This window comes from Acanthochromis polyacanthus, chromosome 10 (genome assembly GCF_021347895.1).
Source record: "Acanthochromis polyacanthus isolate Apoly-LR-REF ecotype Palm Island chromosome 10, KAUST_Apoly_ChrSc, whole genome shotgun sequence".
In the NCBI taxonomy this organism is placed as follows: domain Eukaryota; kingdom Metazoa; phylum Chordata; class Actinopteri; family Pomacentridae; genus Acanthochromis; species Acanthochromis polyacanthus.
Genome location: NC_067122.1, coordinates 30169516 through 30194202, shown reverse-complemented (window position 1 = coordinate 30194202; position 24687 = coordinate 30169516). Strand labels below are relative to the sequence as shown.

The window sequence follows — 24687 nt, the reverse complement described above, 5'->3', positions numbered from 1 at the left end:
CTAAAACTTTTGATAACATTGGTAGATCATTACCTCACATTGTAAAACATTTTGCAAGTGTTTCACTGCCTTTCTTTTCTTCTTGACATATTTTCCAACATGGGAATGTTTTACAGTGAAAGTAGTTAAAACTCCACACCACACTGTAAAAACTCTAAATCTTACCAAGTCTGTTTGTCTTATTTTTAGCCAAAATGTGTCATCTCACTTGATTTGAGATAAATTCACTTAAAAAGTGACATTTCAGCAAGATGGAGGGTCTTGTTTAAAGACAATGCATCTTAAATATCATGTTAAGTCAAACAATCTTGAAATTATCTTGTTTTGAGTTGAATTTTACAAGAAAACTCAAAATAAGTTTAACCCTCGTGTCGTCCTGTGGGTCAAATCGCCATTTTTTAAAGTTTGAAATTGAGGGGAAAATATATATATTTTCACAGTGAAATTTATGACGTCCACATTCTCAGCGTTCTTGAGAAATCTTTGAACATTTTTTTGGTGAAAAAAAAAAGAAATCTTGAAGATGTTTCTTAAGAACATTCAGAAAATTTTTTTAATTGATTTTTATGTGAATGTTCTTATAGAAAAAATTACAAGTTATATTAATATATCTGTAATCATTTTAGATATTTGGAGGATTTTTTGGAAGATTTTTACTCATTTTTTGAAAAATATTTACAGTAATTTTCTTGCCAAATTTGGGGATTTTTAAAAAAATAAAACTTTTAAGGGAAACTTTTAAGGATTATTGTAATTTTCTTCCTGAGGGTTTTGCTCATTCTCAGAAATTTAGGGAATTTTTTTTGTTGAATTTTTGGATATTTTTCAGACAAGGACACACTATTTTTGATGCCCATAAATGAGGACAACAGGAGGGTTTAAACATCTCAAATTAGGAGGTTACAAGCAAAAATCTATTTTCAGTGAAATTTTTTTTAAGCATATCTGGCTTATTTTAAAAACACCTAAGATTGACAATCCTGGTAAAATAAAGCTTAAAATAAGTTTTCCCAGCTAATTTTGAGATCTGAGGATTCTAAATATATCTTATTTCAAGAAATCTTACCAAGGAATTTTCACTTGTTCTATTGGCAGATATTTTCACTTAGTTCAAGGTAAAATTCCTTGAAATAAGTTTTCTTTTCCCGTTTTGAGAGGTGCATTTTTTCCAGTGCAGACTAAAAGACTCCAGTACTTTGCCAGCAACGTTACCAAAATAAAGCCAGAATCAGGTGAAATCGTAGTAATAAACTACCATGTCATTTGACTTCATGGGCATCCTTACCCTGGAAGCAATTGAGAAGACAACTACAACAGAAGATGTAGAGAAAGCAAACTTTGATCTTCTTTGTGCTCTCAAGCATCGGTACAGACACTTGGACTCTAAACACTACAGAAGCCACATTTCATGACTGTATCGAGCTGCTGTGTTACTCTACTCTGCATTGTCTTTGTCATACTTGACATGCTCATCTCCACACTGTCTGCATCTTAATACCACCTATACATATAGTCCCCCCACATAAAGAGCTGGGTTCTGCTCAAGGGTTTTTCCTGTTAAAAGAGTGTTTTTCTTGCCACTGTCGCCTTAGGGCTGCTCTGAGGGTTTATACAGGATCTGTAAAGCGCCTTCAATCTGAGTTGTAATTCGTTTTATATAAATAAAATTTAATTGAATTGTGTTACAATTGTTGATGCTCCATTGACTAAGACTACAGTTGGGACTTGCCATCGTGCTGCTGCTGCGGTTGTGGCTGCGGCTGCCTCTGGTTGTTGTTGTTGTTGACAGGTGGAGGAGCGGGAGGCATGTTGGCCTCATTGTGGTGATGGTGGTGGTTGTCATTGTCGTTGTTGGAGTTCTGATTGCTGACCAGTGCTGAGGACACGCCAATACCAGTTCCTGCACTCAAGCCCACCCTGGCACAGCCCTAAAACACACAGAGTGCATCACATGTATCATGCTATCAGCCACAAACCAACAACTAATATTAACACAATTTTTTCACCTGATTTTGAGAACACTGTTGAAAATGATTATGTCCAGCAATAACAGAAAGTATTTGCGTATTTTAACTTTGCAGATTTTTGATGAATAAAGTACGAGTAGATCTGCTTTTGTCAGTGGCTCCCTCAACATCTCCATGTTCAAAACGTATAGCACTATTTTTATTCAAATTAGTTCATGAAAAGAGATCCTGAAAAAATGTTGATAAAAAAGAAACACACTTAATTTTACCATGTGAATAAGCAGTTTTGTCTTTCTTTAAATCGTGAAATTGACTACAGAGAGAATCTCGTTTGCTCACTAAAATACGTCAAAAAAAGTCAACTATGGGATCAATGGGATGCATTTACATTTAAAAACGACTGTACATTACAAATTTAAGTATGTGAGACAGAGACAGATATATATATATATATATATATATATATATACCTTGGGTGGTTCTCTGAACATCTGATCCAGACAGATGAACTCAAGACTGGGCAGCAACTCTATGAACTGAGAAAAAGACTCCAGTTTGATAGCATGACAGCGTACAAGAGTGAGGTCAACGAGACGGCTCCATCTGGATTGATCTGAGGACAGACACAGACAGAACAGAGCCATTACACAACACAGTGTATCGTCAGCTCAGTCAAAGAAGTGACAGATGAAGAGACCACTTGTGTCCAGCACCATTTGTTTGACTCATGTTCACCACAAACACGTGAGACCTCAAGCTTACCTGTGATCCAGTGGTGCGGGTTGTGAAGGTGAGGACAGTTGTAGATGAGCAGGTATTTAATATTCGTGAACACCTCATTCACCACCTTTATGCCAATGTCAGTGATGATTCCTGGATTCTCAATGACATCAGCCAGACCGTACTTGACCAGCTCTGAATGACTCATCTTACCTGCAATGAAACACACAGAAGACACGGCATATTTTCACATCAAAGATTAGAGATGATCAGTACTCTGTGCCTGGTGCTGGGCATGGACATTGTTTCACCCATTAGCTATCTTTGCACGTCACAGATTTACTTCTCAATTTATCTTGATATTAAAAAGCTGCACTTGAGCAGCAGAAATGGTTGATTCATTTCTACTCTTGATCATCATTATCAGTTGTTTGTTGAAAATTTAAGGATCTCACTTGATTCTTTTTTGCAGAAGTATAATTTTTTTTACTGTGGACTTGAGCTTTCTAGAAATGACTGCAATGAATTAGAACACAGCAACTGCCGGTTGTCTCAGAGCCTGAAGATGTTTCAGAGAAGGAACTAACATTGGAGTAGGAACTCATCCACATATCCCAGATGAAGTGTTTCAAATTGGGGAAACTCTAGTTCAGCCATTTTGAGAGCTGAGAAGACTCCATCTTTAGTCAGTGAAGGCTGGATACGCAGCTCATGAAGCCTGTTAAAAACACAGAAATAAAGAAACAACAAATTAAATTGATGTTTTTATCAGGATTCCCATTAAGCCGTGAAAATGACAACATACTGCAACAGACAGCTGTTTCTGCTGCTGGATAGATTTCAGAACAGCTTTGAGATAGAGAAAACAAATGGCTTATTTGCCATTTGCGATGCTTTTAGTCGCAAATGGCGACCTGGCGACCGTCGAAATTGAGCGCTCGATCGAGCTGAACCGCCTATCATGTTTTCTTCTTGGAGGCAGCCACTTTGTATGATGTCATCAACCTGCCATGATTCCCGGCGCTCGCGGTGACCTGGCGACCGTCTAAATCGAGCGCTGTTATTTGAGCTAACACTCCTATAAATTTTGATAAACACTATTAAAATGCTAATAAATTATAATTTTCATTGCTAACCAAGAACAAAAATCTGAGGTTCCACTGACCACAAAGACAGGAATGTTCTCAACATCGTATAAAATTTAACACATTGAGAACGGAGCTAATTTCACAACAGCGTTTGTATGGCGTTAGTACATCTTTCTCTTAGTTTCACAAACTGATGACTGGCTGAGGACCTGCGAGCAGCAGTGATGATGAGGTAGCCCAAGTCCACTTCAAGAGCATTCTTACAGGCTCCAAACACAATGGTGTGGAGGTTTCGAAATCCTCCTGCAGATACACATACAAACAGATCTTAGTGAAAATCAACTGATACTAATAAAGAGAATGCAAATTATCACTACAGCTCAACTACAACATACAGTAGAGAATTACTAAATAACAGAGCAAACACAAAGTTTGTAAGCCTAAAGATGAAAATGGGGCAAACAGTAAGCAGCATTCATCACAGGCCTGAAGCACTAAACAATCCTAACCCACATAAATAAATAGTTAAGTACTACTTTAACGATAATAATACTTTTCCATAAAGATGAAAATATGAAGCAATGAAAATGGTCACATGTGGTGTGTTCACATTCAAATGAGCAAGACTGGTCACAGGAAATGTTAGAAACCTGTGAACAGGACATGGATCTTACAAACTGGAGATACAGCTAAAAGCTCCAACATAACAAAAACTAAACATTTATATTGGTTGACATGTTCCAGAATTACTAATAATATTTAAATTACTTGTTTTTCATAAAGTCTTCAAGTAAAATAGTTTTTGTTTAGTGTGCTTTTTTTAATTTAACCAATTTAGCCTATTCATCAAGGTACACCAGCTTGACATGAGCGATCGTTAGTAGCTACTTGAAAGGGTGGAAGCAGTTAAGGTGATACAAGAAGTGTGTTTTATTCCCACTATTGATGTATACTGTGAAGATTTTAATAGTACCACTACTCTTACCAATACTGCATATCAATAAAATACTCTCAACAGTTTATGATTGTTCTGTAAGAGAAAAAAACTAAATAAATTCAGAACAGAATTAAGATTGCTTTATTTTCTTATATGTGCTGGATATAAATGTCCATTCTTGAACAGCAAAATAAAAAGCAATCCCTGAATAAATCCCTTTATAGACAATAATGCTGTGGTGATGATAGTGTCTATAAAGAGCACTGTGGACATAGTGTCACTGGTTTTGCTCACTAAACAAAAGGTATGACGTTGCTACAGTGCCACCTGCCGTTTGCAAGGTGCTTGTTTTCTATTGGTTATCATGGCCATGTGATTAGGCTCTTAGATCAGAGCAGCCATTTTGTTTGTTTCAGTGCAGCATGTGCCTGTGTTTTGCAATCCATTGCATCCACCGCTGTTGAGCCTTGAAAAAGCTTTGTAAGTTAATTTTACATATTATATTTGTGTAACTCATATTTTTCGGATATTGTGACGGTTTATTTCATATTTGGTTGAATTTATATACTAATGCTAAAATTCATCTTTTTCTTGCATGTAACATGGTGACTTATTTTTAGCAGCTTTTGATGGATATTTTTGTGTCTATTTTTAGTTTCACAAGAAAGATTGTTCCTGGCATTGTTACGGTGACAAAGATCTTCAGTAAACAAACTTCAACTTACTATACGTCTAAGTCATCTTTCACCTGTCCAGCAACAAAGTGTTTAGCTATCTGTCACTCCGTGAAGCAGCCCACGTAGGGGACAGAATAGTGAAAAAACAGCATCACGGCAGGCTCAACACAGCTCTTCGTCCGCTGCTCACCTCAGCATACAAGATGGACAACAATGGAAACACGGAGGATCAGCAAAATGCTCCAGCTCGACCATCATCTGTTAAGTCGCATGTGACCAGGTCTGTTGTTATTTCCTCTACTAGTTCTAGCAAATCTTCAGCTAGTTTAGTAGCAGCTAAAGCACGTGCCAGGGCAGAGGCAGCACGTGCTCGCTCTGTCTTTGTTAAAAAAGAAACCGAGCTAATGGTAGAAAAAGCTCAGCTTAAGGTAGAGGAAGTACGCATGGAGGCAGCTTTAAACGCATTAAAGCAAGAAAAGGAGGTTGCTGCTGCGGAAGCTGAAGCAGAGATTCTGGAAGCAGCTGTAGCACAACTGGAATCTGAAGCAGGCTCGCTGAACATTGCAGCTATTCCACATGAGTCCAGAGAGAAAAGAACAAGTGACTATGTAGAATGTCACTCTAGAATGCAGTCTAGTCACCAGTCATTGTCCAGTTCTCGAGTCAACGCTGCACCTGTTCAACAACATGAAGCCCCTCGATCTCTGTCACTTCATGTTAGCAAACTTAATCCCACTCACGCGACTGGAGATGATCTGCACATCACTCCTGCACCTGTCAGGCACCACACCTCCTACTCTGCAGCACGTAATATGAATCAACCAACCTCCCAACGTTCAACAGAGACACAGTCACCCATGAAGGGACCTCACAAACACAAAACCCCACTCATAACACAGACGCCGCAGCCACATGTGCCCGACTACACAGGTATGAACGACTTTGCTGCTTACATGGCTCGACGTGAGCTTGTAACATCTGGATTGGTCAAGTTTGATGACAGACCAGATAACTACTGGGGATGGAAATCAACCTTTACAAATGCTGTACAAGGACTGAGACTTACCTGCAATGAAGAACTTGACCTTCTGGTGAAGTGGTTGGGTCCTCAGTCATCAGAACAGGTTAAAAGAATCAGAGCCGTTAATGTCAGTGACCCTGTAGCTGGGCTTAGGATGGCATGGATGCGTCTAGAGGAGAGTTATGGTTCAATTGAAATAATAGAGAAGGCTCTTTTGGACAAGCTTGAGAGGTTCCCGAAGTTCGGAAATAAAGACCCCCTCAAATTAAGAGAACTTGGTGATTTGTTGAGGGAGTTGGAGTCAGCAAAGCATGAAGGTTACTTACCTGGACTTGTCTATTTGGATACATCTCGTGGTGTTAACCCAATAGTGGAGAAATTGCCGTATACACTCCAGGAGAAATGGATTTCACAAGGCAGCATCTATAAAATGCAGAACCAAGTCCAGTTTCCACCATTCTCATTCTTTGTGGATTTTGTCGTCAGAGAAGCTCAAATCCGTAATGATCCAAGTTTCACGTTCAGCTCATCTAGCATAACAGCGGTGAAGTCAGACACACTTGTAAAGAGGTATGCAGCCTCAAGAGGTCATGTATCATCACACAAAACAGAGATCACACCAGTATCTACCGCAAAACCTATGGAGACCTCTAGCAACAGCAGTAACCTGGATGTCAACAGACAGTGTCCTATTCATAGGAAGCCTCATCCTCTAAAGCGATGCAGAACCTTCCGAGCTAAGACAATAGAAGAACGCAAAGCTTTTCTTAAAGAGAGTGGGGTTTGTTTCAGATGCTGTGCATCAACCGATCACATGGCTAAGGACTGCAAAACAGTTATCGAATGCAAAGAGTGTGAAAGTAATAAACATGTGACAGCTCTTCACCCAGGACCAAGTCCATGGACCGTCAAAGAGCCAGATTCAGAGCATGGCGGGGAGGAAAAGCAGGAAGGATCTCCTGACATCATTTCCAAATGCACAGAAGTATGTGGAGACGCCAACACCTCCCGCTCTTGCTCAAAAATCTGCCTCATAAAGGTGCATTCAAGGGAGCAACCAAGCAAATCAGTAAAGGTCTATGCTGTACTCGATGACCAGAGTAACAGGTCCCTTGCTCGGTCCGAGTTCTTTGATCTGTTTAACCTAGCAGGCTCAGACTCTCCCTACACTCTTCGCACCTGTGCTGGAGTTACAGAGATGTCAGGAAGAAGAGGAACTGGCTTTATTGCTCAGCCATTGGATGGAAGTCTCAGCGTGCCTCTTCCCACTCTCATTGAGTGCAACCATATGCCGGATGACAGGTCAGAGATACCCACTCCTGCAGCTGCAGAACATCACTCCCACCTTGCACCTATTGCTCACCTGATCCCTGAACTTGAACCTGATGCACAGATTCTCCTGCTCCTTGGCCGGGACGTCTTGCAGGTCCACAAGGTGAGAAACCAGCGGAATGGGCCGAACAATGCCCCATATGCCCAAAAACTCGACCTTGGCTGGGTTATAGTTGGGGAAGTCTGTTTAGGTGCAGCACACAGGCCTAAGGGAGCCAGCACTTACCGGACTCATGTTTTGGAGAATGGACGCCATTCTCACTTCAGTCCATGTCCCAACCACTTGGTTTTGAAAGAGAAATTCACAACAGATACAAGTAGCAAACCTCTCATCTCTCATAACCTAAACTTCTCTCATTCTTCTGACAACATAAATCAGAACACTGGATATCTTCCACAGGAAAGCAAGATCTTTGAAAAAACAAAGGATGACAACAAAGTTGCTCCATCCATTGAGGACAGACATTTCATTCAGCTGATGGATAAAGAGATGTTTATGGATGATGCTAACAGTTGGGTGGCTCCACTTCCCTTTCGCACACCAAGGCCACGCCTTCCCAACAATAGAGAGCAAGCTCTCTCCCGTTTCACCAGCCTTTGCCACACTCTTGGAAAGAAACCTGTCATGAAGACTCAGTTTCTAGCTTTCATGCAGAAAATCATGGATCAAGACCATGCTGAATTAGCTCCACCTCTGCGTGAAGGAGAAGAGTGCTGGTACCTTCCCAGTTTTGGTGTGTATCATCCACGCAAACCTGACCAAATCCAAGTCGTGTTTGACTCCAGTGCTTCACATCAGGGCATCTCACTCAACGACATACTGCTGACAGGTCCAGACTTGAATAACAGCTTGCTGGGAGTACTGATGCAGTTCAGGCGTGAGCAGATAGCCATCATGGCAGACATTGAACAAATGTTCCACAGCTTCATTGTCAGGGAGGACCATAGGAACTTTCTCCGGTTTCTGTGGTTTAAAGACAATGATGCCACCAAAGAAGTTGTGGAATATAGGATGAAAGTCCATGTGTTTGGTAATCGGCCTTCTCCGGCTGTTGCTATCTATGGGCTCCGACGAGCAGCTCTGCATGGAGAAGATGAGTTTGGTGAAGATGCGAAGCAGTTCATATACAGAGACTTTTATGTTGACGATGGGCTTAAGTCACTTCCATCTGCAGCTTCAGCCATCAATCTATTGAAAGCAGCCCAAGATATGCTTGCAGTCTCTAACCTGAGACTCCACAAAATAGCATCCAACTGCCAAGCTGTCATGGAGGCATTCCCATCAACAGATCATGCAAAGGATTGGAGGGACCTTGATCTGGACACCAACTCACCCCCTGTGCAACGCAGTCTTGGCTTAAGTTGGGATCTTAGGAAGGACGTGTTCACATTCCGAGTTGGGGACAGTGAAAAGCCATTCACACGAAGAGGAGTGCTTGCAACTATTAACAGCCTCTTCGATCCACTTGGTCTTGTTGCTCCTGTCATCATCCAAGGGAAGCACTTACTACGACAGCTCACAAGGGATGTCAGCGACTGGGACACTCCTCTCTCAGCAGACAAGGAGGCTGAATGGATTATTTGGAAAGACTCTCTGCAACATCGAGAACAGTTTGAAATTCCTCGAGCCTACACCACTGCCTGCCTCTCTACTGCTCAACATACAGAGGTCCACATCTTTTCAGATGCCTCTGTTAAAGCCATTGCAGCAGTGGCATATCTTAAGGTGGTTGATGGAGAAGGGAAATGCCAGATTGGTTTCATCATAGGAAAAGCCAAGTTGGCCCCAACATCGGTCCATACTGTTCCAAGGCTTGAGTTAGGTGCTGCTGTCCTGTCAGTAGAGACTACTGAGCTGATTGTGAGTGAGCTGGACATCAAACCCGACAATCTTCACTTCTATACTGACAGCAAAGTAGTGCTTGGATACATCAATAATGAAACCAGGAGGTTCTATGTGTATGTGAGCAAAAGGGTGGAACGGATAAGGAAATCCACTCGTCCGGAGCACTGGCATTATGTCCCGACCAGCCAGAACCCTGCAGATATTGCCACCAGGTCAGTGCCTGCTGCTCGGCTCTCAGACACCATCTAGTTTACAGGTCCGGATCTCTTGAGACATTCGGTGAAGAGCAATACCACCGAAGAAGAATATGACCTCATAGACCCAGACACAGATGTGGAGGTTCGATGTCACACTGTCACAACGACAGAATCTCATAGAGACCTTGGTTCACATCGATTTGAAAAGTTTTCCACATGGCAGTCTCTTGTCAGAGGTATAGCCTCCCTCAGCCATGTTGTTCAGTCCTTCGGGGCAGAGAAAAACAGTGGCAATCAAGAATGTAGTGGTTGGCATCATTGTTTGAAGCCTCACACAGCTGATGCATTGGCACAAGCAAAGACCACCATCATTGGATGTGTGCAAAAGGAGACATATCAAGCTGAAATATCTTGTTTGGAGAAAGGAGAAGTCATTCCTAAAAACAGCCCCTTGAGAAAACTCAACCCTGTTCTTGATGACCACTCCCTCTTGCGAATAGGTGGTCGGCTGCAGCATGCATCTCTTGACATGGAGGAGAAACATCCTCTAATCATTCCTGGCCAAAGTCACATTGCTACCCTGCTGATTACTCATTACCACAAGAGAGTCCAACATCAAGGCAGAGTCTTCACTGAAGGAGCAATCCGCACAGCTGGTATCTGGATCATTGGAGCAAGGAAGCGCATTGCCAAAATTCTGCGCAAGTGTGTCACATGCAATAAACTACGTGGCAAGCCATCAGAACAGAAGATGGCGGATCTCCCATCTGACCGACTAAGCATGGAACCCCCTTTTACCAACATAGGCCTAGATGTATTTGGCCCCTGGACCATCGCCACTCGTCGCACCAGAGGAGGGGCAGCTAACAGTAAAAGGTGGGCAGTACTCTTTACATGCCTTAGCATACGTGCTGTGCATATTGAGCTGATAGAGTCAATGGACACATCAAGCTTTATCAATGCTCTATGCCGCTTCTTTGCTGTGCGCGGTCCCGTAAAGCTGATCCGATCTGACTGTGGCACAAACTTTAAAGGAGCCTGCAAAGAATTGCAAATTCTCCTGCAAGATGAGACTAACATCTCCAAGTATCTTAGTGAGGAAGGATGTACTTGGCTGTTTAATCCACCCCACTCTTCCCATATGGGGGGAGTATGGGAGAGAATGATTGGGGTTGCAAGACGCATCCTGGACTCACTGCTTTCGCAAGTCAGCCCAACACATCTCACTCATGAAGTACTTTCAACCTTTATGGCTGAAGTTTCTGCAATAATAAATGCAAGACCCCTCACAATCATCTCGACTGATGCAGATTCACCTTGTCTTCTGACTCCAACAAAGATCCTGACACAGAAAGTTTGCACCCCTCTTCCTCCTCCAGGATCATTTGAAAATGCTGATTTATATCGTCAGCAGTGGAAACAAGTCCAGCACTTGGCAAATGCGTTTTGGGAAAGATGGAGGCGAGAATACCTTTCCACTCTTCAAACCAGGAACAAGTGGGAGGATACATATCCTAATGTCAAGGAGGGAGATCTAGTTCTACTCAGAGATGCTCAAGTAAAAAGGAACCTGTGGCCAATGGCTCTTGTCACCAAGACGTACCCTGGCAAGGATGGAAAGGTCAGAAAGCTTGAGTTGAAGGTCACCAACGGTGGGACTGTTAGAACCTTGCTCAGGCCCATAACTGAAGTAGTTGTTCTCCTGTCTTCTTGACCTTCAACCATGGACAGTTCCCTGAGTTATTTACTATGTTTAACATTTGTTTAGCAATTAAAAGTGTTATTGCATGCAATACCAGATGGGGAGTATGACGTTGCTACAGTGCCACCTGCCTTTTGCAAGGTGCTTGTTTTCTATTGGTTATCATGGCCATGTGATTAGGCTCTTAGATCAGAGCAGCCATTTTGTTTGTTTCAGTGCAGCATGTGCCTGTGTTTTGCAATCCATTGCATCCACCGCTGTTGAGCCTTGAAAAAGCTTTGTTTGTAAGTTAATTTTACATATTATATTTGTGTAACTCATATTTTTCGGATATTGTGACGGTTTATTTCATATTTGGTTGAATTTATATACTAATGCTAAAATTCATCTTTTTCTTGCATGTAACATGGTGACTTATTTTTAGCAGCTTTTGATGGATATTTTTGTGTCTATTTTTAGTTTCACAAGAAAGATTGTTCCTGGCATTGTTACGGTGACAAAGCTCTTCAGTAAACAAACTTCAACTTACTATACGTCTAAGTCATCTTTCACCTGTCCAGCAACAAAGTGTTTAGCTATCTGTCACTCCGTGAAGACGCGCACGTAGGGGACAGAATAAAAGGGTATGCATTGTGTTTCATTAAATTGTCCAGCATTAGATGAGAATTGAAAGCTTAACGTTAAAGGTTAGCGAGATAAAGTACGAGCTAAGCAGTCAAGCTGCATCTCTGTGCCTTTATGTTACAACTTTTGCTGGATGTTTTGACAGATTGTGTTTCTGCTGTTACATGCAAACAACTTGTACTTGTGGCAATATCTGCATCAACTCCACTGAAGTGTAATTGCCCTTCTGAACATCTATTTCCTGCATTGTTACTGAGAGCAGAGTCTGTGCTGCACATGTACAGGTTTGGACAGATAGAACTCTCTTCTGACTTTGGAAAGTGAAAATGCACCATAGACGGATGTGTTATGGTAGGAAGACGTAGTTTTTCATGTCTAAAGTATTGACAGCAGAACTGTGAATGTAGGAGCCCTACGGAATCAATCACTGAAAGGCGTGGGTAAAAGGACAACTACAGAGTGGCTATTCATGGTTCTTTTATTGTAACAATTTCCAGGGTGATATTTATCTATTTACTTCGCTGGTTTAATCAGTAAATCATTTACCTGTAAACTATCATCATCTTCTAAGTGTACAGAGAGAAATTCAGCATAGAAGTTATTAAAAGCTGAGTACAGTGCTCACCTACTGTAACCACTTGTTAGCCAAACGCTAAAAACCTGAGAGAAAAGTCTTCAGATATTGTTTTCAGTAGGCTAGTTTGTAGTTGGGGCTGCACAGTGGCGTAGTGGTTAGCACTTTCGCCTTGAAGCAAGAAGGTCCCGGTTCAAATCCCGACTTGGGCCTGGGATCTTTCTGCATGGAGTTTGCATGTTCTCCCTGTGCATGCGTGGGTTTTCTCCGGGTACTCTGGCTTCCTCCCACAGTCCAAAAATATGCTGAGGTTAATTGGTTACTCTAAATTGTCCGTAGGTGTGAATGTCAGTGTGATTGTTCGTCTGTATATGTAGCCCTGCGACAGACTGGTGACCTGTCCAGGGTGTCCCCTGCTTTCGCCCAAGTCAGCTGGGATAGGCTCCAGCATCCCCTGCGACCCTAGTGAGGATAAAGCAGTGTATAGAGAATGGATAGTTTGTAGTTACTGTTTCCTGTCAGCTGGTATTGGACAAACTTCACGCTGTTAGAGTTGTTTTCATCTTCCATTACGCAAATTAACTCTTTTTAGAAATGGTCATAAAAAATGTTCTTGCGAACTTGAGGATGATTTTCCCTCACAGTTAGTTGTTTCCAGTGGCTTTTTCTGACGCGATATTTGAGATTAAAAGAAATGTTTTGGAAACATGGCTACTTGGAAGTGCTGATTAACTTGTGGCCTTCTCACCTGACCTCCAGCTGTCCTCCACCACATGTTGGATCAGTCCTCCCAGGAAGGGAACTCTTACCAACTCCAGCTGCTCCAGGTTCCGAGCTGATGCTAAACCAGTGACCAAGGGAACATATTTGAGGGAGTTGGTTGGCCCTGCACAGTTGCGCATGACAAAGGTTCTCAGGCTCACACACAGAAAGTCCTTAAATGGCTGTGGTTTGGTGAGACGAACCCACTTCAGGTAAAGATGCCGCAGCATGGACACACAGGGAATCTCTGGGACATTCACACCTACAACAAACACTTCATAAATAAGATATTTTGAAAACTAGAGGTGAAAAAATGGCAAGGGCCTTGTGACAGGACAACAGAAATGCACTTTTGGCCTGTTTATTTAACAAAAAAAAAACAGGTATTAACAGAAATAAAGCAGCCTTAGAGCAAATAAATCTCAGTTTCTTACGTAGTTTTTGGGTTGTTTTGTAGCTCTGATTAGTAGTAAGTCCTGTCAGGTCTTGTCAAAATATGCTACTCACCCACTAGATGTAGGGTCTGGATCTTTGCAGTTATGGGGATGGTGAGTTTGTTCTCAGTAGGAATGGGAAAAGCCCCATTACGGTTGCGGAACTTTCCCAGAATGTGAACATGTGGCATGTAATTCCAAATGGCTTCGACCAGCTCCAGATGGGACGTCTCAACACCCTGAAACGAAATCAGGACGTTTGACAAAAACACATTTTATAATGTCGTAGCTTGTTTTTTTTGTAATCAACTACTTCCTACTTGAAGACATTTCACCTCTCATCCAAGAGGCTTCTTAACCCTTTACGCTTCAGTGCGTCATAGGTGTACCACCGGCGGTACACCTACTAATTTGCATAGGAATTTCAAGAATGTCCGACGGCTGCAAACACGATTATACAAACACTATACGCCGATGGAAAGCTTAGATTCTCATGAATCCGCCGGTGTAAACCACTTTCAGATGCGATTACTACAGCGGGTGAGAAAAACACATTTGTCCGACAAAAACGAATATTCATCCATCCGTTCTCTATACACGGCTTCAACGCACACAGCGCGACTCACATTTCCGGGTTCATTACTACACACAAAAAAAAGATTCCACAAAAAACGGCCATAATCCAACCTTTTACATCCAGACGACACAAGCCAGTAAACTGTTTTGTCCAAAACATGTCCTGAAGTCGTATAAAATCCCCGAATCGGTCATTTTCAAGGAAATGCACCTCGTGATGTCCGTCCAATATTCCCCGTATTTTTCGTAATTTTTTTTATTTAAAAATAGAATATTAGCGATTTTTTGTACTGAAAACGGCTGGAATTGACTGAAGCTTAAAGGGTTAACTTCTAAACTGAAGCTGTCTACTGAAGCACCTGGGACTACCACAACCTGGATGACTCAGTTTCTACACAGACTTTGTGCAATTGTTGGTAAATTTCAGGTTCTCGCTCTATGGAACATGTATCACACCTTGTTGTGGAAGTATATCATTCTTACACTACATACTGACCAGCAGATTAGGACAGGCTTGTAGTGCCTCCAGGACTCCAGGGATGCTAAAGGCCTCGTAGCCTCGGACTCGTCTCCTTTCCAGGTATCGAGGGTGGAGTCCATACAGCTGCTCCAGATCTGGCATTTTCTTCAAAAGGAGAAGAAAGCTGCTGTCTGTAAAGCCTAAATCATCAAACGCAGTAAAGACAAATTATTAGATTAGACTATAAAAACCTGGTACTCCCTTTATGTGTGACTGAAAAGCTCTCTTCACCATAAAACCAAAAACACTAGAATATTCCCCATACCTTGGGCTTTGTAATATACCTGAATATTTTTTACAACACAATGTTTCATATCAGTCAATATCAATTATTAGAACCTTTATCCAATATTAAAAAAAAACACAAAAATGTTTTTAATTTTAAATTTAACCACCTTAACTTCAATGTAAACACTTTATTAAAGCTCACAGATAATAATTTTAATAATAACATGAAACAGGCATGTCATTGGGAAATTACCAAATATGTGAATCCTTGGAAGCGAGGGAGTGGAGCGACCGAGTCGGGGGGAGGGTTTGTGAGGGGGGCGGGGCCCCCCTCCCATGGAAGAAACCTTTGAAATTTAAAGGCTGAAATGGTGCATTCTGGTGAACTCTGACACCTAGAATTCTTTAAACATGAAGGCTTAAAAAAATGTCTGTATGGGACCTTCTAGGTACCCCCCAAAAACAGCACAAAGTCATGTTAATGTGATGAAACCAAATATTTATACTGAATTCAAATTTGAATGAGCCACATGAAGTCATCACTATGTGTGCTTTCCAATCGACCATGGGAGTGAGCCTCTTCTGTTGAGGAACTTGTGGGGCAATGCCACTGGGTTGTTGCAAGCATAGACATAATAAAGAGTAGACGCCGCATCGATCGCTACTGTCCATTGGGGCTGATGAGCGGTGGGGCCGCCATCTTGGTCCGGTCAGCCGCTCCACTCAGCACTGTTTGACAGCGCATTTAATCCATCTTAACTCTGAATATTAAACTGATTTTCACGTTTTTATTTTTATTTTTTTGCTGCAAACATCATACATGTAGCTATGATGCAGGACAAATGGTTCGGCGTACTTTAATATTCATAGCAGGAATAATAGATAATAATAATAATAGGTAATAGAATATTCTGATATTAAGCTCGACTGTAGACAGGTATTTGGCAAACACTGTAAACACACACACACTAATATATGTTAGAGAAGCAGATAATGGCAGTAAAGTCATTTTAATAATTTGAAGAGACAATATATGATTACGCCATATATACATATATAAACAAAACACTGACTAATGAACACATTTCTATATAAAACTATATATATATATTATCATTTTCTGATATATCTTTTTTAATATATATGTATGAATTATATTGATAGTCTATATATGATTTATATAATAATTTTCTCTGATATATTGATTATATTAATACTCCATCTATGACTTATATATATTCATTTTCTCTGATATATAACTTCTATCTATTGTTTTATATAGAAATATGTGTTCATTAGTCAGTATTTTGTTTAGATATGTATATATGGCGTAATCATATATTGTCTCTTCAAATTATTAAAATAGGCTAATTGACTTTACTGCCATTATCTGCTTCTCTAACATATATTAGTGTGTGTGTGTGTGTGTGTGTTTACAGTGTTTGCAAAATACCTGTCTACAGTCGAGCTTAATATCAGAATATTCTATTACTGTTAATCCCGCTATGAATATTAAAATATGCTGAACCATTTGTTCTGTATCATAGTTACATGTATGACATTTGCAGCAAAAAATAAAAATAAAAATGCGTGAAAATCAGTTTAATATTCAGAGTTAAGATGGATTAAATGCGCTGTCAAACAGCGCTGAGTGGAGCGGGTGACCGGACCAAGAGGGCAGCCGTATTTCTCGCTGCGCAGCACCCCGAGCGGCGTCTACTCTTTATTATGTCTATGGTTGCAAGTACACACTACTGATCCCGTATGTTTGGTCCTGTTGTCGCGTCTCTTCCCTTCGCCGGGTGAAAAAATTGCTGGGCATTTGGTGGTTAGAGCACTTTTCGTACAATTTCCTGGCATGATTTGTCGTTTTCATGTGGTCTATCAGCGCTTGGCATCCTCTGTCGCTGTATTTTGTCTCATCGTCGCACACCATGCACCTCGCTTTCCCAGCTACATCTAACTTTCGATAATGCTCTCCAATCGTTGTTTCCAACTCGTGCTTTTGCCAGCGCACTGTTGACAACTACGTGCGATCCAACCCTATACGCCCTTACACCCTATATTTTTTTTGGGCGATTCACGTTGGGTCTCAAAATTGATACCTCGACACGCGAATTTTCGCGGATCCGCGACCAAATAACATGCCTGATGAAACAATGAAAAACACACAAATGATTAAATTTACACACAAAAATTATAATAAACAGGCTAAAGATAGACAAATGGTCTTGAGTCGATACACATATAAAGCTAGTAAAATCACCTGTGATGTAAACAAACCTCAATAAACTCATGAATGCAATGCAACAAATAAAGAAACTAAAAAAAGCTATGAACTGAGAAAATAAATGTTTTTTTAAAGGGTGTAATATAAAATTGATTCCTTAAGATTGGGCTCATTGAGAGCAGCTGGGGTGAACCTGCTGCATCATGGCTGGTCAGGACCAAGTTACCCCAAACTCAGGCCTCTGCACACACACTGACCATCAGCCCTCACAGCAGGACTCTATTAATGTGGGGCTTAGTGGGGACGGCACTCCAGCTTGGTGATTTTTTGACCATAAAGCCATTAACCACCGGTGTGGACCAAGACGACAAGAGATAAAGAAGCCTCAGGAGACCTCTACTGAAGCCAATGGGGATAACGATGATGGGATAACAGACTACATACTATATTATCAAAGTATAATAGGCTGTTCATGAACCAGGAAAGGAGCGCATTGGGGTTTGTTCATGCAACCAAACTTTGTTTTTTTTTCATTAGGTGCATTATTGCCAGTCTAGATCTAATTTTTTTTAAGTCAAACAATGCATCAAATTATTTCTTACTGACATCTCTATCATTTTATCACCCAGCTCTATCCACACCAAATATTCTAAAACCACTTTGCTTTGATGTTCCTTGCTGCAGCTCAAAATCAGTTTAAAACTCTGGTGCTGATTTAATACCAGGTCATTCTCAGTACTATTCTTTAGCAAAACTGTTGCGTCTGCTGACTCTGGACGACTGGTAATCCCAGCCCTCAAACAAGTCAGCAATCGTATCTCATGTAAAGCTCCCCTATGTTCTGGTCCCACAGTGGTGAAATTAAGTCTCCACTAAAAACAGGCTGAAGGTGAACTTTTCAGACTGTATCTCCACATCCAAAAACATCATTTACTGTCATTTATTTAAAAAAAAAACCCTTCACAACAGCACTGCAGCAGTGAATAGTACGTTACTAAGCTGTGTTTTTGTCTTACTTCTCTCTTTTTATTTTCATTATTACTACTTGCTCTAGATTTGTATATATATTTATCCCTATTTCTTATTATGTCATTGTTGCACTGACTGCCCTGTGTGCCTATTTAATTGGCCCCTGTGGATAAATAAAGTCTTCTGAATCTGAATTAGCTATTTGTCTGTAAAGAACAGCGTGACTGTATTCGGTCTCTGACCTGAAGGCATGTACTCCCACCAGCGACCAGCACACAGATCCACTACTTTGACTACTCGCAGGTACAGAGTTACAGCCTCTCGAAGTTTTCTTGACAGACACTCCATACACATGATATCCTTCATGGGAAGATATCTACAAAACAAAACATAACAATGCTCAAATAGTCACATTTTTGGCATCTTAGGCATAGATCAAGGTGTCAGTCTCATTTAATAGCAATATATACAAATGTAATACATACAAGTGAATCACATAATTAGAATATGGAGGAAAAGGTTCAACATTTTTCACAAGACATTGTTCAAAGTGAAAAAATAGATACCCTAGAGTGTAGACATCACACAAAAGCTGAAATATTTCAAGCCTCATCTGTTTTAACTTTGATGACAACAACTTTCAGCTCATAAACCCTTCCCAAAATCAATCTCAGAATATTTCAAAAGATCATCGAAAAACGTGGGATCTATGGTGCAGAAATGTCCAAACTTTGTTCATGTATGCTCTACCCAAACTTGGTCACGCCTCCATTTGCTAGAATGACTGCAGCAATGCGCCCCGGCATGGAGGCAGTCAGCATGTTGTACTGCTGAGGAGTAACGCCTGCTCAAGCTGCCTGGACAGCAGTCTTCAGTTGTTCTTCATTTCTGGGCCTGGTTCATCCCATTCTCCTCTTTACGATACACCACAGATTTTCTATGTGGTTCCCATTTGGTAAATTGGCTGTCCAATCTAGCACTGTAATACCACGGTTAGTTTACCATTTCTGAGTGGTTATAGAAGCGTGGGGAGATGCCAGTTCCTGCTGGAAGACAAAATCTGCGTCTCGAAAAAGCTCTTCAGCAGACAGAAGCATGTAGAGCTTCAACATCTGCTCGTAGTGGGCTGTGCTGATTTTGGACCTGATTAGACACAGCTGAGCCACATCAGCAGAGGATACGGCACCAAATCATCACTGACTGTCAATACTTCACATCTAACTTCAGGCAGTTTTGATGCTGTGGCTTTCCACTTTTCCTCCAGACTCTCTGAACTATATTTCCAAAAGAAATGCAACATTTACTTTTAAAACACAACTTTGGACCACTCAGCTACGGTCCAATTTGTTCTCTGCTTAGGCCAGGTAAGAGGCTTCTGATGCTGTTGGGTGTTCAGGAGTGGCTTGACAATAGGAATTTAACACTTGTAGCCCACTTTCTGGACACATCTGTGCATGATGGCTCTAGATGCCCGGCTCCAGCCTCAGTCCACTGCTTGTTAACCTCTCCCCCATTTTTGAATCTGCTTTTCTTGACCATTCTCTCAAGTCTGTGGTCATCCCTGTTGCTTGTGCACTTTAATCTACCACACAGTCAACTTTCCATGAATATACTTTGATACAGCACTCTGTGAACAGTCGGCCCTTTCAGCGATGTACCTTTGAGTCTTACCCTCTGTATGAAGGTGTCACTTGGATGACATTTTGGCTTTTACAATGCTGTGTGGCAAGTCACAGCCAGTTGGTTTACAATTGCAGGGAGGGCCAGCAGTTTCAAAAGCAGGAGCTCACATGCACTAACATGCACATGTGGTTGAACCAGCTGACACACAGGGAGGAGTGACATCATTCTCTGCTAAGAATCTCATTACTTCCAGATATCTTATCATAGCAAATAGCTGTTCACTGCCAGATCAATGTTTTATTTATGTTGAACATCTCATATAAGAAAATTTTAAATATTTAAGCTTAACTTTTTTTAGATCAGAACTTGTAACAATTTTGAGTTTTTCTAAATTGTTAAAATTTCAAAATATTATTTAAAAAAAACAAAAAAACAGACAGCCAAGTCTCTCCTTCCAGATCTGAGAGATAACTTTTCTTTGCAGGGTTTGTTTTGAGCTTAAAGGCCGTCAGAGTAGCCAGAAAATTTAAAACTGAAGATCTTTGGGTGTACAGAGCTAAACCAGCGAGGACTGACCTGCTCTGTAGCCTCGGCCGGTTTGTGTTTCTACATTTGTTTGTTTGTTTTTTCAGCTTCTTAGATTCTGTATGTCTTCTTTCTGTCCTGGAAGCCTTAGCGCTGACATTTCTGCTTCCTTTAAGCCTCACAGTCTGTCAGCCCGAAAGTAAGAAGCGTAACTCTACACAACACAGACACTGAATGAAGGCTTTTTATTTTACAAAACGAGCCACGTTCAGCCATCCTCTGAGGCCACAAGACTGTTAGAAAACAAGATGTTAAAACCAAACCTTTGTGGGTTTTAATCTAAAGTTCATTTTCAGTTTAAAATCATCATCAAGTTCGCATGCCAATATGACAAACTTTCAATGTGGTTTCAGACCTTTGGATTAAACTGTGCATAACACAGAAGCCCACAAATGCACTGCTATGAATACAACAGTAGTATAGAGTACCTGAATATATGACAGAGGACTTCATGGGACATCTCGTTGATGTAGTCTTTGGGCTCACTGGGTCTCATGACAGGATCTCCTTCAGCGCTGCCCACTAAAGGCTGCAGTTTAGAAGCCTTCCTCCTTGGACCCATCACGTCTACGACTGTCAGGTCTGATGACTACACACACACACACACACACACACACACACACACACACACACACACACACACACACACACACACACACACACACACACACACACACACACACACACACACACACACACACACACACACACACACACACACACACACTTCCTCCCTCCCGGAGGTTCTATTCCCCCGGCATGGAGAGCAGTTCTGGACACAAAATCACAGAGAAAAGCAAGTTAATGGGAGTAAAGGCCACTTCATGCTTTCCACATCCAGGCCAATAAGCAGACTGAGGACGTGACTGTATTTACTTCAATAGAGCTGTTCCAGTCTGCTGCATGGCCAGCTGCATTTCCCCTCATTTCAAACTCAGGAAAACACATGAAAGAGGAGCAGATGCTTACAGATTGTCCTGTAGCACCCAATCAGTGTGTGAACATAGAGGCTTTCTGGAGAAATGAAGACTTTCTACTGTGTTTGGCCTCTGTGTATGAAAGCATGTGCAAACAAAACCCCTTTGATGTCCCACAGCAAACTACTTAATTATTATTATCAATTAAAACATTTTAAAGATAAAACATAAATTTGTGGATGACCAGAAATTTCCTCGTATAGTGTTTCCTCATGCCAAACATTTATTTTAAGCATCGCTTGTTTTACTGGCTCATGAACAGTTGTGACATGCTTGTAGTTTGGACAGTACATGTCCCAAAATCTGTGCTGCCAAGGACTGTGGTGGAGTCGGGGGCAAAACAACATTTATGTCACGCGTACCCTTACAGACATGGAAAGCATAAACTGGCAAAAGGACACAGAAACATGGAATGCTTCTCAATTGCCTTATTTCATATGCAAATTAGCTATATATATATATATATATATATACATATATATAAATATATATATGTGTGTATGTATCAGTCTGCGCGAATGGGCACAATTTATTACTGGACCGTGGACCAGTAAACAGTAATTTTTTACTGGACCGAATATTTTATGCACAAATGTACCAAAAGTTGATGTATAATTTAATTTTAATAATTGTTATACAAATTTACTACTTTATTAATTATGTTTGCAGGTATGTATGAAACCATGGGCGAAGAGAAATTACCGTTTTTATATAGAATAAACCATACAAAATTAACTATTGGATAAAGAAAAGCACTCATTTGAGATCAAAACATAAATCATGTACTCAACCATGCTAGAAGTACTATAAATCACAGAGCAATGTGGCTGGGTCAAGCAGAGCGACCTTGTAGAAGCGAAATGAGGTGTGGTTTATTTATTTTCTGTTTATATCATGCGTTTTTATCGTGTGATATCGCTGTTCACATGAGAGCCTCTCTGAGGAGCAGCCCTCCCCATCCGGACGGCGCGCCGCTGCGCTGCGCTTGCTGTGTGCTTTGACTTTCGGAGCAAGACAGCGGCGCTTCGTTCCGTTGCGTGGCGCGGCGCAATCGCATTATGTGGAACTTCGGGGTTACAGGAAAAAATTACACCGGACATGAGACCAGTAATGTAGTAAGTTTTACCGGACTTTTGGTACACAAATCGGATTTGACCGATGGTCCGACGTCATTGGCGCACACTGATGTATGTATAAAACTCTGGTGCAACGGTTGTCTCTTCTCCTGCTGCACTCAACCCCACCATAGACATAGACTGAATGAATTACATCAACACACAGCTTTTAAAAATAATTATCATCCTTCCCACATTTCAAGTAGTTTACACTGCATATGGTGAAATCTTGCTCAGTCTCAGGAAAAAAACACATTCCTGCACACTGCAAATATTTCTACTACTTTTATAATAAATTTAATTTATTATACTTACTGTTGATTTCACTTGTAACATTTTGTTTATCCAACTTGCAGTATTTGCTTTTTAATCTTTAGTCTCTCTCTAAAATGTTTAAACTTGTCAGTCTTTACCGTTATCTACCAAAACAAGTAAATTTTCTCGCATGTGAAAACCTGTATGGGAATAATTTGGATTCTGAATGGTTTAATAAAAAGTTGTTTGTTTATGTTTGGAGGGCTGAGGTGAGAGGAGGCTGCCAAAATGACATAAATTAGGCTAAACAAGACAATCTGTTACAGAAGTCCTGTCCTACCAATCATAATGTGTCTGTTACACCGCATCGTAAATAGCATCTTCAGCAGAGTGGCAGCAAGTTATTCATGTATGCGTGTTTACACAGATGGTGTTCAGATACAGTGTTATGTGTAGGTCAGTGCATTTTGGAAGTGCTCAGAATTGGATAACTGTAGTTAAGTGTGTCAAACAGCAAAAACAAGACTCAAAGCTTGTAGTACACAACACAAGTCATTACATCAGCAGTTTAAAGAGTTATACTGATAAAGACAGAGCCTCTTGTTCTGTAACTGTGTCCCACATGTGCATCTCACAAAAATGAGACACACAACTAAAAATGTGACTGAAATGCTTTCTATGTAGACCCGGTGTTAAAAATCCTTTCTAGTCATTCATTTAACTCCTAAAGACTTAACTTGACTCATAATTATGAGCTTGACCTCTGGATAGCTTTATTTTACGCTGATGCTCAGAGCACTTTGTAACCTTTAAAAAAAAAAATCATGAAATTTATTATCAACAAGTAATCCCAGTTAATGTATATTACTTTCAAATATAGAGTATCTGCCTTTCCTGGTTACCAATAATTGATACACATATCGGCCTTGAAAAAAACAAACCAGTGGATCCTGATACCTGTAATAAATGCAGTCTGCCCACAGCATCAGAAACATGGCTCGACAGTCAGGCCCCGGTAGCCAGTGACAAATGACCCATTCTATCAATTTAGATCAATTTTGGTATAGTATCCAGCAAGATCTGGCAGACAGGTTTTAACAGATTTGGCAGGAATCAAATAAGAAGCTCACAGAGACTACAAGACTTTCAGCATTCTGGTTACAAAGCTTCTGTCTGTTGTTTATTGCTGTTTATGTTCACAATGGATGTTCAGTATAATACAGGTCAGTCCAGGGCTTACTCATCACCCATCTCCTGTTTTACATAAGTATAATGTCATCGTGCAAGTTTCTAACTACTGTCTGCTGCCTGTTCAGGCGTGTTTTCAAATCGTGGCATCTCCACTCATCTATATAATTACTACAGAAGTCTTAATAGTTGAATGTGAACCCCTTAAATGTGTGGTTGCCTGGACATTGCTGCTTTTGGACCCTCTGTGCTGTAGTTATAAACTTCAATTATGAAAAATGACAGCAGTAATGGTGTATGATTGTTAAGTTTGAAGATCTGTTTACAGTTTCAGTAACCAGCATGTACAGTAGCATGCTTGCAGTATTAAACAGAGAGGGACTGATGATGGTGAACACATTTATGTATGCCAAAATATCTTGAGAAAAATGTGTTCAGTCTCAGCAAAACAAGACATAAGAAGATTATTAAGATGTCAAGCAGTTCTTATTATTATGTGCCATCCACATCAGCTACGTAACTGTGGTGGCTTCATAAAAG

At 40.8% G+C, this 24687-nt stretch overlaps 1 protein-coding gene across 3 annotated transcripts in view; it reads right to left on the bottom strand.

The window, feature by feature from the left end:
* The window catches only part of fbxo38 (F-box protein 38), a 50890-nt gene that overhangs the window by 25642 nt on the left and 561 nt on the right, over positions 1-24687 (bottom strand). Inside the window, exons 2-11 of one of the 3 annotated variants that reach the window (XM_051954044.1) lie at positions 21041-21384; positions 18647-18780; positions 14954-15117; positions 13955-14120; positions 13434-13721; positions 3985-4078; positions 3275-3405; positions 2730-2900; positions 2438-2580; positions 1730-1928 (exon numbers count right to left, since the gene is read on the bottom strand). In XM_051954044.1, the coding sequence (XP_051810004.1) occupies positions 1730-1928; positions 2438-2580; positions 2730-2900; positions 3275-3405; positions 3985-4078; positions 13434-13721; positions 13955-14120; positions 14954-15117; positions 18647-18780; positions 21041-21174 (1624 nt within the window). In that variant the 5' untranslated portion in view covers positions 21175-21384. Of the gene's footprint in view, positions 1-1729; positions 1929-2437; positions 2581-2729; positions 2901-3274; positions 3406-3984; positions 4079-13433; positions 13722-13954; positions 14121-14953; positions 15118-18646; positions 18781-21040; positions 21385-24687 lie in introns of those variants that run through there. The other 2 variants (XM_051954045.1, XM_051954046.1) reach the window with 2 other exon arrangements.